This window comes from Ochotona curzoniae, unplaced genomic scaffold (assembly GCF_017591425.1).
Source record: "Ochotona curzoniae isolate NIBS_2020 unplaced genomic scaffold, NIBS_Ocur_1.0 contig_3819, whole genome shotgun sequence".
NCBI lineage: Eukaryota > Metazoa > Chordata > Mammalia > Lagomorpha > Ochotonidae > Ochotona > Ochotona curzoniae.
In genome coordinates this window covers 1684151-1697973 of record NW_024466004.1, presented here as the reverse complement: position 1 = coordinate 1697973, position 13823 = coordinate 1684151, and the positions used below count along the sequence as shown (strand labels likewise).

Here is a 13823-nt window from a genome sequence, read left to right as displayed (position 1 = left end):
AAAAAGGATGCAGACTAGTCAGCGCGTGAATGTGCCGCCAGCTCTCGGGTTGGCTTTAGGAAACATTGCACAGGGAAGATGAAGATCTGGAAATTTACCTCCTTGAAACTCCCCTCAGGTTGATTTCATTATGAGGGTGGATCCCTTGCAAAATTTTCATATCCTTCTGAAAGAATTCCTCAGACAGTCTTCATCTATCCTCACTTCAGAGACAACAGACAGCCTGTCCTCCTCCAGTGGCTATGACTGTTCACTGTTCTAGAACACCAGTGCAGGTGTCTGAGGCAGTAAAGAGGAAGACAAACTTGGTGTTCTGAAACTAGAGGAGGGTCAAGAAGGGTTCTATAGCACTGTCGGGTGACTTGAGTTCCTAACCATGAATCAGATGCTGTAAAAAAAAAAAAAAAAAAAAAAAAAGAGGAAAAAAGGTGCTGGCAGATAGCAGGCTTCAAATGTAAAAGGTAAGTGCTCATCAAGTGCACTATGTTTGGTTTTTTTTTTTAAGATTAATTTATTTTTATTACAAAGTCAGATATACAGAGAGGAGGAGAGACAGAGAGGAAGATCTGTCTGGTGATTCACTCCCCAAGTGACCGCAATGGCCAGTGCTGCGCCGATCTGATGCTCCAAAGCCAGGAACCTCCTCCAGGTCTCCCATGCAGGTGCAGGGTCCCAAGGCTTTGGGCCATCCTCAACTGCTTTCCCAGGCCACAAGTAGGGAGCTGGATGTGAAGTGGAGCTGCTGGAGTTAGGACCGGCGCCCATATGGGATCCCAGCACATTCAAGGCAAGGCCTTTAGCCTCTAGGCCACCGTGCTGGGCCTGCATTATATGTTAATAAAAATTTTAAATAATAATCAGAAAGATTTCTAAAAAGATGGTTAAGAGTTCAAAAGAGAATGGATTCGAGTTCAGGGTACCCAATGGTTTTATCAGTATCCATAAAGATAAGTCATGTTTTGTCACATACGGTTAAATTCACAGAAAGTTAATGTGCTCAACACAAGTCCAGTCAACCACCAAGTGAACTGGGTTCTCTCTCGTGTTAGGAAATCTGTGTGGGATACTCAGTTATAATTAGAAAGTTACATGAGGTGTTATGGGGCTTGAGCATGGTTATGGTTGTTAAGCCATAATAGCCAGATGCTTACCACCTGGGATATAAAAGGAAGCTCGGCAAGTGTGGGATGAATGTGTTTCTCTTCAGTATAGAGGTTAAAGGAAAGTTCAAAATTCTGGTGAGCCAACACAATGTATTTTTTGACAAGATAGATTTTTTTTTTCCTCTTGTTCCTCAAGCCATATTCCTAAATAACCCGATCGATAGATATAGAATCCTTTATCATGCATTTATTAAATCTGAGCCTAGGAATAGGAATTGTTCATTTATGAAAGAGATTGGTGATTACATGCCAAGGCTGAGTTAACTGTATTTCAGAGTTTTTGTGGCCACGAGTAAACTGTATGAGAAGATCACATCAGATGACCCTTAGTGCTGGGACTGTGCTAGAACTGCAACCTTCTTAAAGATATATTTATTTGAAAGGCAGAATTACAGAGGTGGAGAGATGGAGATTTGCCCATCTGCTGGTTCACTCCCTAAATGGCTGCAACAGCTGGAGCTCGGCTGGTCTGAAGCCAGGAGCTTCTTCCATGTCTCTGAAACAGGTGAGGGGTCCAAGAATTTGGGTCACTTCTGCACGTTCACAGGTAGCAGGATTGAACTGTAGCAGGGGGTACTTGAACCTGTGCCTATATAGGATGCTGGTGCCGTGCACTGGGACATTTTAACTAGGGAGGTATACAAGTTGCCTGTGACCTGGGCCAGTTTTGTTTTTTGGTTTTTTTTTTTTTTTTGACCATACAGTGGCGAGGAGGAACAATTCTCTAGACTTCCCACACTCTCTACATATCCCATCAGCAAATAATTCTTGATCCTGCTTTTAAAGATAAGAAATAAGCCTTTCCAAATCCTTGAATCTTTAGGAAAAAAAAATGGATTGGCAAAACACGGAGGTGAAACTAACAGATACCATGTCTCCTCCAGGGTTTTTCCAGCTGTAAGATAAACTGCTGAGATAGAAGAAGAGATACCAGGCTGAGGAGTTTCATTTAGTATTTTAATAATAATAATAATAATAAAAAAGACAATACAAAACCCAAACATTTCTTTTTACAAGTTCAGATACATACTTTTCCCCAAGTGCAAAATACTCTATGAAGCTGCATCATTTGCTGTTTATCATTGATTGTGTAGGAGGTGTTTACTATATTGGCAGAAGTGGAAGGCAGATATATAAATACAAGATTTTGAAATTTCTTCTGCATTAAGAAAAAAAAAGCGCCTCCCACATGATGATGATTATTCTCTGAAACATCAGCTCAACTTACACAGAAGAATAAAGGTTTCAGTTTATCCAAACTGCTACAGTCTGTGTTCTTTAGATAAGCTGATGACAACTGGGGAGTTCTAGTCCCTCTAATCATACATTTTCTTAATTCCTAGTTCAAATAATGGCCCAACGAACAGGGCAGGCTACCTTTGAGACAGGTCACATTTAAAGATACGCTTATGTTTGCTTCACTTTGCTTTTACCATGCTTACAAAAGAAACTAGGCAAGCTAACATTTTCTGCCTTACGGTCAGTCACGGTTTGCCTCTGTCCTCCGTTTGAAGCTGTCTTATCGAGATTAAGTAGCAAATCCACAAGTCTGAGTGCTCCATAACATCTCCTGACATTTTGAGATAGGACCTCCTTCCTGCTCCATTCTACCATGTGTAAAAGGGTTTCACTAGGGCCAACGATGAGGACTTTTCTTTCTTTCTTTCTTTTTTTTTTTTTCCCTCTGACTGAGAGTTCTTAGGTTAAGGAAACAGGCCTAGCCTAATCGTAAAGAGAAAGGGGGACAGAGAAGTAAAGAGGAACAGCCATGGCGTTGAGGAGATGAATGTCTTCCTGGCAGGCATCACTTGGCACTTGGAGACTTCAGGAGAACAGCTGCCCATTCTGACGCACATCAGAGCAGGTTTTGTATTGAGATGAATAACTCCTAGTACCATGGCCCTACCAACACCCCATCCTGCAGAGAGGCCTCTGGGTGGGTTCATAAATGTTGCTATTTCCACCATCTTCCTCTTTCCCTCCATTAGTTCAAAACAATAACAACAACAACAACAACCAATACCTCCTTGCTGTCTGTTCTGTGAAGGCCTTGAGAGTCCCTGAGTGTCGACTCCTCATTCAGTCTACCCCAACCCTCATTTGATGCCCCAGGGTGTCTTCTTCCGTAGGTTTCAGCAGTAGCTTTGCTTGGGTCCTTAACTTGGAAAACCTAGATCAGACTTGGTGGGCAACAGCAGGCTTGTACCTGCCCACCAAGAAGCCTAGTGGTCTACACTTTCCCAGACTGTGCAGCTCCTCTGGAATAAATGACTGGAGGGAAGTATATGTATGCATGTGTATGGCATCCCAGGAAAGGAAGGGATCAAGCCAGACCCTGAAAGTATATACTGAGAAGCAGTTTGGACTTTCCACGAGGGTTACAACATGGCAGGGGGAAAGGAACCAGAAAATAATCCTGACTTCCAGTGGAGAATTAGGATGGTCAAAGGCAATTGAAGAAGCTTTCACGGCTCTGCTTGGTGAAGTTGTTTTGGGTCCTTTCATTGGCCCTCTGACACAGAGCAAGTCAGACAGCCAAGAACTCCACCAAGGGCCACAGGACTGGCTAGCGGGTGTCAGGGGATGCAACTGTGTCATTGCTACTCCCAGCTAAAGCAATTTTGGTGGGCATGAGGCTCCTTTAACTAGTTGAGTCTTCCAGGGGAGCAGTAACAGGGCAGTCACCTGGAGATGGACCTGAGGAGTCTAATGGCAGCCTCTTACAAGGACTACAGCTTTGGGGAAGCCAGAAGGAACAAATGGAAAACAGTTTTACAAACAGCAGCTGGACTAAGGGTGGCGTGTGAGGTCTGGTCTTGGGGCATAGACTCGATTCCTCTTCCTTTTGCAAAAACAGTAGTCGAGGAAGCTAGGCTCGAAGTCAGCTCTGAGTGGGAAGTGGCCAGGGTCAGGCCAGTACCTGGGGCCTTGGCCAGCTTTCTGCCTGGGTAAATGTCCTGTCCTTGCCTCCCACAGCCTCGTCTCTGCTTCAGAAAAGGAGTCAACCCATCCCTGGATGGTGGGTCCTGGTCCTCTTCCACATGCAGAAAAACAGGATGAAGGCAAGGCAGGAAAGAGGTGAGGGTATTCCCCATCTGAGACAGAGAATCAATGACCCATTCCATTGGCCTCACCAACCAAAAGGTCCATGCTGAATCCTTGGAAAGGCAGAGCAATGGCAGCATTAGTTGAACAAACACAGGCTCCTCTCCTACGGTTCCAGCAGGTGGCCAGAACCCCCAACCTACACCTCAGATAGCTCGGAGTTCTAGCCCTATGTTCCCCCAGCCGAGGGTCCTGGAAGTCTGGGTGGCCGCTAGCGGAATATGGACAGACAGATGCTCCAGCACTCAAGGTTCATGAGATTCAAAACTAGTATTCTTCCACTCCATGCAGTTCTTCACTCCTGGGCAGCTATAAATAGGGTTGTTCTAATTGAAGAGAAAGAAACAAAACAAAAATACCAGAAACAAAACAAAACAAAACAAAAAACAACTCCTCCCTCTAGACAACATAGACTCAAAGTGATTGCACTTATTCGATGTGGACAGGATGAGCAGGAGGCTTGCCAGGTGTACACACTCCTCCGGCAGCCCACAACCCAAGGCCAGAGGTAGGCGGCTCCAGGCTGGCTGCAGAGCGGTGTCAGGGTGTGTGTGGGGGTCCTCTCTGGAGGAGCCCACGAGCCACCTGGGTTACAAGGGGAATAAGACAACTGTGGGGCAAGGGCCAGCTGGCTTCAGGTCAACAGCCATCACGCCTACCACATTTAGCCTAGAGAGAAGGCCTACCCCCAGGGAGCACGTGGCTGGGACAGAGGGAATAGCTGGGGCACGGAAGAGCAGAAAAGGGATTCACGTTTAAGACTGGCTTCCAGTTGTTCTGTAGTCTAGTCCTTTAAATAATCCATTTCCTTTTCTCTCTCTTTCTGTTTTCTAACCGCTCTTCCTCCCCGCCTGTGGTATCTGTCCTGCAGAGCTGTTGTAGTTTTTCTCTTGGGGAGCCACAGTAGTGCATTCAGCATGGTGATGCCTACCGTGCTTCCTCATTTGGCTGGCGTTCGTGAGCCCGTGAGCCCGTGAGCCCAGCCGTGGGGGCCACTGGATAATCCTTATGGATTAGACTTTAGGCAAAGACATGGGGAGGGGAAAGAAAAGAAGGGAGCTGCATGGTCAAGAAAGCCAGCCATGTCGGTGGTCTAGGGCACACCCTGTACCCCGGAGGACTGCTATTAGCATTAAGCTTGTTAAGTCGGAGACTTCTTTGGCACGACCCTGGGTTGTTAGAGTAACCCTAGGGTGCACAGTCCAAGGACATCCTGGCTCCCAACTAGCAAGGCACAACCCTGCAATGGCGGACGCCCCCGCTTTTCCCTCGTTATAGCCTGCTGGGCTCACATTCTTCATGGGCCCCTAGCACTCTTGCAAGCTGCTGGACCCAGGGCTGGTGACCTGTACTGTTCCTTCCCCCTGCTGGGGAATAAAGCCAGCACTGAATAGCTTTTCCAGGGAGTGTGTAGGAAAAAACAAGAACAGCAAGTAAGGAATGAGAGAGAAAGGAAAGGAAGAAGAGTGCCTGGTCTGTGTAGTGATAGTGTATGTGTGTGTGTGTGTTTTCCTCCAAAGAGAAGAGAGGACAGGATTCCTTGTGTGGAGTGGGAGCTTCCAGCTCTTGAGGGCTGAGGAGTCTGGGGGCTTCAAAACCTGGGTCTCTGGATTTAGGGGCACTATTTGTAAGGCCTGAGGAAGCTGGAGACTTTGGAGCGGAGCAGCTTGATGAAGGATTTTGGCAGCATCTCCTTGTGCTTCTCTGTATACTTGAAGTAGTTCTGGGGGTGGGCCAGCACCTCAAAGAAGGCCTTGATGAGCTTCTTGTCCTGCAGAGGGATGGCAGGCAGCATCCTCAGCCTCAGCGGCCGTGTTGGGCAGGAGGGACACAGGCCACTGTGGGCAGCCCCTCTTGCTATCTAACGGGCACCTCACACTCAAAGTCCAGAGTGAAGTCTGCATCCCCTTCCCCATCATCAGCTCCTTGTCTAGCATTCCACAGTCCTGTCCTTGCAGCCCCACCTCTGGAGCCACCCTTGGCCCCCCTCTTTCTCACAGCTCTACCTTTAAACCACAGTCAGAGCCTGAGCACCTGCACAGCTTCCATCTCGCTCCAGGCCACTACCATCTCTCCCTCAGGCTACTGGAGTGGCCTCCCAACTGGTCTCCTGGTGTGCTCTCAGACACTGTTCTCCCCACAGGCAGCGAGTGGGGCTTTCAGACACTTCTCTGGTCCCTTGCCTGGCCCCTCTTACTGTTCTCCCCCTCCCACCCTCCTGGGTCCTCCCCTACTCTGCCCCCTGCACCCTGCCTCAGTCTGCCAAGCTGCACTGGCTTCTGGGAAGTTCTTGAACACACCAGACTCTTCTCTCATGCAGTGATTCTCCTTGGACCATTTACTGAGTAACCCTGATAGCTCGTGCAGGTTTCCTCCCGTCTGAGGCCTTTCCTTACTGTCATGATATGTGGAAGAGTCTGTCAGGTGCCAGGACTGTCACTAGAACTCAGATCTCCTGGTTCCTGGGCTGGTGGCCTTTCTACTGCATCATTGCATTTCTAGAATGACAGGTGGCAGGTGCTTCTAGGCCAGCACCCTACTTGAATCAGAATGGCTGTACTACTCCATGCGTCAGAGTTTCATGGTACATTTGATTTGAAATAAGGGTTCATTTAGATGCCTAAAAAAATATCCGAAAGGTATGTTTGAAATTGTCTTCTTTGAAGCCTACAAGTTCTAGGAGGTTGTTTTTGTCATGGCTTTTATTTTGATGATAATACAGATGCTGCTAATGAAGATAGAACTTTTGTTTTTCCAGTCATGACTTATGAAGGACAATTGTATATTTAGGACTGTGAGTATACATTCTTAAGTAGAATTAGGCTCCATAGACCCACAGTGTCCAGTCCATTCTTTAATAGAGGACATAGTTCTTTTCCTTAAAGACATCTACCCAGTCTACCCAGGAGTGGTTCCGGAGAGAGCTTCTCCGTGGGGGCTTGGGAGAGCAGGAGGGGAGGAAGGGACTGAGGCTCAGGCATCTTTCTACACTTCATTTTCCACCCTGTATCTCTTAGCGGAGGCGGTAAGGGATCATTTTGCCTTATCTTCCCTTTTCCACATTTCCGCAAAGGTATGCTATTGCCTGAGTGATGCTGCAGTCAGATAGATGGGTTGGGCTCAGATCCCAGGTTCCCCACCCCTGGACAGAGTACTAAACTCTGTGTGCCTCAGTATTCCCCTGTCGTAAGCCAGGAGCAGTGAAGGCGTCTCCCTCACCAGGCACACTGCCTGCCCATCATTAGGTGCTGTCATTACTGATGCTAATATTCACTTGCCTTTAAAATCTCCTGATGGTTTTCAGAAGCATAGAGCCGGCCGTCTCGCACAATGTCTTCTACCAGCTGCTCGTAGTCCTCTGGAAAGACCCAGATGTGTGTGTGTGGGTGGGTGGGGGGGTGACCAGAGGAGGAGGCAGCATTGAAACAGGCAGGGACTCGCTCCCAAGAGCCATGAACCCACCCTTTCGCACCCGCCTCCCTGGCTCTGCTGCCCTCTGCTGCCCTCTGCTCACCATCGTAGGTCACATAGGGGATCTGGAAGCCGCGAGCGCTGTTGGCCTCGCTTGTCTTAAAGTTGATCCAGAGCTTCCTGGAACGGGCCGTGAAGGCGATGGGGCGCTCATAGGTCTGGCATGTCTCATAAGTGGTAATGGAGGATGGGGAAGCTGGCAAAGCAAGCAGTCAGTAGGACAGTGGGACAGTCAGTGGGGCAGCAGTGGGACAGCAGTGGGACAGCAGTGGAGGCTATCCACACCCTCCCGGTGGGCAGGAGGGCTGTGGAACAGGGCGGGCAAGGACTCACTGACAGAGGCTACACACACACACCCCATCCATCCTCTCCCATGGCTCCTGCTCCGCAGCTCCTCCCTCTCCCATACGGTCTACAACATTTGGCCATTGAAATGAATGTAGTGGCAAAAATGCTAGGCTTAGGAAAGTTACACACCTACTAGGGTCACTGGAGTACTAGCCCCAGTGCTGGCCTGAACCACTCGCCACCACCATTCTCCTCCATCGCCTTCCCTCTTCCTGGGGGGCTTTCAACGGGTCCCTGACTTCAATGTCCCAATTCTTCCCTGTCCTTCCCACCCAGTTTTGGACTGCCCTCCCGTAGCCCAGTTCTGCAGCCACCCACAGTTCTTTCTCATGACGAGGACGTCCCCACACTCGTCCTCGGATGGCAGGAAGATCTCAGGTACCACGATCAGGATCTTGCGCTTGGGTGGGGGGTTGATGTTCCAGATGCACTCCACGCCGGCTGGGTAGTTGCCCGGGTAGTTTGGGGACTCGATATAGCCAGTGAACTCACCTAGCTCCCCACCACACTGACGATCTGCGACCAGCAGCGGTGGGGGGAGAGGGTGGGTGCAGAAAAAGAAAGAGAGGTCAGCGGGGGGAGTGGGGCTGAAGAGTTCTCAAGTGGAGGGCAGACACCTGCAGATGGCCTCCATGCCACGTCATCTCTCCTACCCTGCCCCTGGGCTGGGTTCTCCTTCCTGCCTTCCCTGTTCTCTACTAACTTTTCTTCTCACTCCCCTTCCTCCCCCGCTCCCCGTTAGCTGTCCCCAGCCTCATAGCTGCCTTTGAGACCGCGCGGGTTGGGGAGAGGCAGAGGGTGGGACTTTCCCCTCATACCTGCTCCCCATCGGTTTGCCGCTGCCTCCCATTTGTCCTCCCGGCTCCCCCAACACGCCCTCCCTGGCCTCTCTGTCCCGCTCCCCGCTTTCCACAGTCTGGCCTGGCACATACTTTTGCACTGAGTCACACTGGTAGAGCCATCAAAGTCAGTGCTGGTGTTTCCCGGGCAGCGGGTGCAGAAGTTCTGACGGAAGTCAGGCTGATAGGAGCCCATGGCGCAGCGGATGCAGCGGTGGATGCTGGTGTTGTAGTAGTGCCCCGGGGAGCACTGGACTGCAGGCAATGGGGGAAGAGGCAGGAGTCAGGCTGGCAAGCAGAGTTTCTCTTGGGGGTCCCTACCTTTTCCCAGTCATGTCAGAACTTAAATTCCAAGGGGAAAAAACAGACTTTACAGAGTGGTTGGCTGCAGTGCCAATCCTTGTCTTCCAGGCGCTGAGCAGCATGCCATCTTAAACAGAAACTCCTATGGGGAACATAGGGTACTGTGCCCGCATTTCATCAAGGCAGAGTTAATGGACCCCCAAGCAGACTTTGGTTCTTGATTCTCAGACTTAGGACTTGTTGGGGAGATCAGGATGGGTTGAATAAACAGCTGCTGGGCCCTTCTCAGTTTGGAGATAATGGTGGGGCAACATGGCCAGGTCTATCCTCGGGGTCCAAGGAGGTGTTTTTGTTTTTTGTTTTTTGGGCTTTTTTGGTAGGGGAGCAGCCAGGGTGGAGTGAATAGCCCCCTCACCTTTGGTGTCACAGTCCTGGAAGGACACGGCCCCCTCATGCTTGGTGGTGAGGCCCCCGCCACACGGGAAGCATAGGGTCCGTCCCGCTTCAGGCTGGTAGGTGCCACGTGGGCATGGCTGGCAGGGCTTAAACCCATCTGTAGAGTGTTGGCCAGGTGGACACTGACCTGCAATGAACCAAGGGTCCAACTCTGATGGGGGTGGTCCTGAGTTACACACACACACACACACACACACACACACACACACACACCCGCCATGGGGTCACCCAGTTCCAGGGGACAGAGGCATACAAACAGGATGTTCACTAGGAGAGTGGCCGGAGGCCTGGGCCTGCCATTCCGGAGATCCCGTGCCCATGGCGTCGCAATGCCCACCCTACCCCAATCTGTATTGTCTGTTCCCCTGGCACCTGCACATGTGGTGACGTTGGTGGCTCCGAGAGGCCCTTGGGCATCACTTCCAGGGCAAAGGTCGCAGGAGAGCTGCCCTTCTCTCTCCTGGAAGGTGCCCGCTGGGCATGGCACACACTGCTCCGTCTGGCCGTGGTAATAGGTTCCCTGCGGGCAGCTGACTGAGGGAGAGTCGGCCGTGCTAGCCACCCACCCCCTCTTCCCCCCACCACCCAGCTTCTCACCACCCAGGCCAGGGAACAAATGGAATCCCGCTTGGCAAGTTGGGGTGTGTGGGGGGGGGTTGGGGCACAAAGCTGTGTGCCAGAGAGTTGCTGGCTCCAGTGGGTAGCTCTAGATTTCACCCTGGGAAGGGAGGGTGGTGGGTAGGAGGGTCATGGCTGCCCCATGAGAGGTGCAACTGAGGCCATTAAGAGGTCCCAAGCTGGGCCTTACCCATGCCCTCCCAGCCCCCATCAAGCTCCCTTACCACACTTGGTCCCAGAACGGTGCTGCCCAGGCCTGCAGGCCTCCAAGGGCTCTGCTCGTTCCCCAGGCGCTGGCCCCGGCTTGTGGGCCAGTTCATAATCGAGGCCCGCCAGGCGCAGCAGGAAGCGGTCCTGGTTGATGGACTTCCTGAGCATCTTCAAAGACCCTTTCAGTCGCCGTTCCATCCGCTGCCGGAGGCAGGGCAGCCCACAGGCAGCTGGTGGTGGGTGGTGGTGGTGAGAGTCAGGGAACGCAGAGAGAGAGTGGTGTGAGCGGAGGGCAGGGAAGTGAAGCTGGAAGCTTGGAGGGGCCGGTTAAGAGGGACCCAGCTTCGGGAGTGGCATCAGGCAGGGTCTGCCCCTAATAGACAGGCTGCGTCCCTTTCTTCTGCTGCTGAGACCTAAGGCTCCCCAGGGTGTCTTCCCCTCCTGGCCCCACTCCCAGCAGTACTTCAGTCCTACCTGTGGTTTCTTCGGCTCTGACCTCTGCCTCCAGTTCCAGGGTGAGCCGGGTGACCTCCTTGCCCGGAGGGGTCCGGGCTCGGCGACCCTTGCCCTTCCGAGAGGAGGAGTCACACTTGAGGTGGATGAAGGTAACTTGGCAGTCAGAGCAGGGGGCACCACCTGAAAGAGAGGCGTTGTCAACCCCAAAGGCATCTCAGGGGACAGGGAGAGTTCTCCCCGCTCCCTCTCCCTCCAAGCTCTCACTTCATTCCCTAACCCAGGCAGATCATGCCAGGTCCCTGGTTGCAAATGTCTCTCAGTGCCCTTTTTAGCCTGGGACACTACCGAGCTGACAGGGGAGATCCTGGGAAGCGTCTCGGGCCCTACACCCCTAACTGCTTTGACCTTGCTGGTATGCAGGATTAGGCAGTGGAGCCAAGGGGTGGGGAGGGTTTGGTGGCCCCTTGGCTATTAGAGTGGGGTCCCCGGTCCAGACCTGGCCCTGGCATTTTGCCAGCCTCCTCCATCTTGCCCTTGTTGCGCAGGTGCAGGCGGCATTTGGCGTCCTTGATCTTGAAGGAGGCGCGCTGTTTAACTGACAGCACTGCAGTCTCTAAGAGGGATGGCAGAAGCTCAGCACAGGCTGGGGATCCCATAAGGGAGAAGCTGGGCAGTAAAAGCCAGAGACACAGAGGCTCGGCCAGGAGAGCGACATGACGAAAACCAAGGGGAGTAGAGGGAGCCAGACAGCAGGGCTGGGGAATTACAGAGCAAACATGGGGTGCAGGCAGACGGTGAGGCCGGGGGTGGGGGAGAGTGGAGGACACGCACGAAGTGGAGCATTCAGGGGCTCATTCAAGAGAACAGGGTGGCACCAAAGCCTCACCATGACAGTGGTTGGAGCTAGTGCTGTTCCCGGTATGGCCAGCTCGTGCCGGAGCAGCCCTGGGGCTGGGAGTGCCGCAGCTCACAGTGAAGCCGTTCTCAGACTCTGGGAGAAGAGGCCCATCACTGCTCTGACCTGCTTGCCTAATCTCTCCCAGCCTTCATCCCATCAGCTGGGTGAAGGAACCCTAAGGGAGCTACCCGAATAGCCAGCCTTTCTGCCCTTCTCCCCCTACCCCCTGAGTCCTCCAGTCCCCTTCCCCCATGTACCTGGCAAAAACCTGGCCCGGGAGGGGCAGGTCAGGGCACAGGTGTCCTTCTTGCCAGAGCGGTTGCAGCTGAGCATGGCTTTCGACGCCCCGGGATTGCCCTGACACTTCACTGGCTCTAGGAAGGGGAAGAGAGGCCTGAGGAGAGGGTGCCTTCCTCCCCTTCCATCTCCCTCGATTGGCTCATGTGCAGAAAGAGAATCAGATACACCCAGAACTCCTGCTGTACCCATGGAGTTGGATGAAGGAATTAAACTTGCCAGAAACTTGAATTGGCTACTTTTCCCCAGTCCCTTACTCCCCGCTGAAACTGCAGTTCCAGATTCCGCCAGCAGAGGGCACTGCCCACCTGTGCAGTCCTTGCCGTTCCAGTGCAGCCGGCCGTGGCCTGCTGGGCAGGTACACTGGTAGCTGCCAGGCGTGTTGATACAGCCAAAGCGGCAACCTCCTCGGTTGATGCTGCATTCATCCACGTCTAGAGGGAAGGAACAGAGACACACATGGTGGGAGCACAGTGGGAGCCGGGGATGAGCAGTGAGCAAAGCACCCCGAGTTACAAACTGTGGAGATTCACTGTACAACTTTATCATACCTTAGTGTACGCTGTAAAATTTGTCAAGAGGGCAGATCTCATGTTTAATATAATTAACAACAACAAGCTTTAAAAACGACCACTGGCCTCATCCCCTCATCTCTGTTCCCAAAGGGACAGGCTGTCATTTGGGAGTTGAGGATGGGTGGGGTCTGGGAACAGAAATTCTGGAGGCAGGATGCTATGCCCTGTGCTCCTATCACCCAGGTGGCCTTCAGAAACTGTCCTGAGCCTTTCCATTTCATCCCAGCAACTGTAGACCTCACACACAAACACACACACACGCAGGGTGAGCCTCGCTGGCTTACCCCCACAGTGAGTGACCCCATACAGCAGGTAGCCACGATGGCAGAGACACTGGAAGCTTCCTGGCGTGTTGACACAGATGTGGTCACAGGTCCGATCGAAGGAACACTCGTCTATATCTGCAAAAACAAGGATTTGAGCCACTGAGTCTGTCTGAGGGGCATGTGGTCCTTGCTCAAGTCAAGGGCTCTCCGCCTGCCTCCCTGCTCCCCTTGAATCGGAAGAGCCCTGGGATCAGCGTTTGAGCAACATGTTCGCTCCACTTGGAATCCTTGAAGTCAGTAACTGCAGGATGTGCTGCCTGTGGATCTAGGCTACTACATGCGGTTTAGACAGACCGTGCTCTGCCAAGGATGGGAACTGGCCAAGCCATGTGTGCTCCAGCGTGGAGGCGGCCCTTGCCAAGAGGAAGCGGCACCGTTTGCTAATTCACAGCACGACGCTGTCCAGAGACTTCTCTACACTGTCGATGGATTTTCTCAGACTCCAGCCCTCTGTCCTCCTCGACGGTGCCCAGACCCAAGTCCACTTACCCTGGCAGTTTCTCTCATTGATGAGGAGTTTATACCCCTTCTTGCAGCTGCATTCAAAGCTGCCCACCGTGTTGCGGCAAATGTGGTCACAACCTCCATTGTTTAGGCGGCACTCGTCAATGTCTGGGAAAGCGAGACAAGCAAATGAAAGAGAGTTTGGAAGGCCGGAAAGAAACAAGAGGAGATGCAATGCAATCCCCTGCTCCCCCCTACCCCCCGACACAGGGAAGACCAAGGAGGGTTCACGCCTCGTGACTCCCCTCTCACTG

The 13823-nt window shown here is 52.1% G+C and overlaps 1 protein-coding gene across 2 annotated transcripts in view; it reads right to left on the bottom strand.

Annotated features, from left to right (window-relative positions):
* Nucleotides 1-5711: 5711 nt before the first annotated feature.
* SCUBE3 (signal peptide, CUB domain and EGF like domain containing 3) overlaps nucleotides 5712-13823 on the bottom strand; it is a 31676-nt gene continuing 23564 nt past the window's right edge. Inside the window, exons 8-22 of one of the 2 annotated variants that reach the window (XM_040982950.1) lie at nucleotides 13555-13677; nucleotides 13024-13140; nucleotides 12473-12598; nucleotides 12125-12241; nucleotides 11856-11960; nucleotides 11466-11582; nucleotides 10988-11149; nucleotides 10528-10743; nucleotides 10058-10219; nucleotides 9645-9812; nucleotides 9020-9181; nucleotides 8406-8603; nucleotides 7783-7935; nucleotides 7547-7626; nucleotides 5712-6039 (exon numbers count right to left, since the gene is read on the bottom strand). In XM_040982950.1, coding sequence (XP_040838884.1) covers nucleotides 5890-6039; nucleotides 7547-7626; nucleotides 7783-7935; nucleotides 8406-8603; nucleotides 9020-9181; nucleotides 9645-9812; nucleotides 10058-10219; nucleotides 10528-10743; nucleotides 10988-11149; nucleotides 11466-11582; nucleotides 11856-11960; nucleotides 12125-12241; nucleotides 12473-12598; nucleotides 13024-13140; nucleotides 13555-13677 — 2156 coding nt within the window. In that variant the 3' untranslated portion in view covers nucleotides 5712-5889. The remainder of the gene's footprint in view (nucleotides 6040-7546; nucleotides 7627-7782; nucleotides 7936-8405; nucleotides 8604-9019; nucleotides 9182-9644; nucleotides 9813-10057; nucleotides 10220-10527; nucleotides 10744-10987; nucleotides 11150-11465; nucleotides 11583-11855; nucleotides 11961-12124; nucleotides 12242-12472; nucleotides 12599-13023; nucleotides 13141-13554; nucleotides 13678-13823) is intronic. The other variant, XM_040982951.1, reaches the window with a different exon arrangement.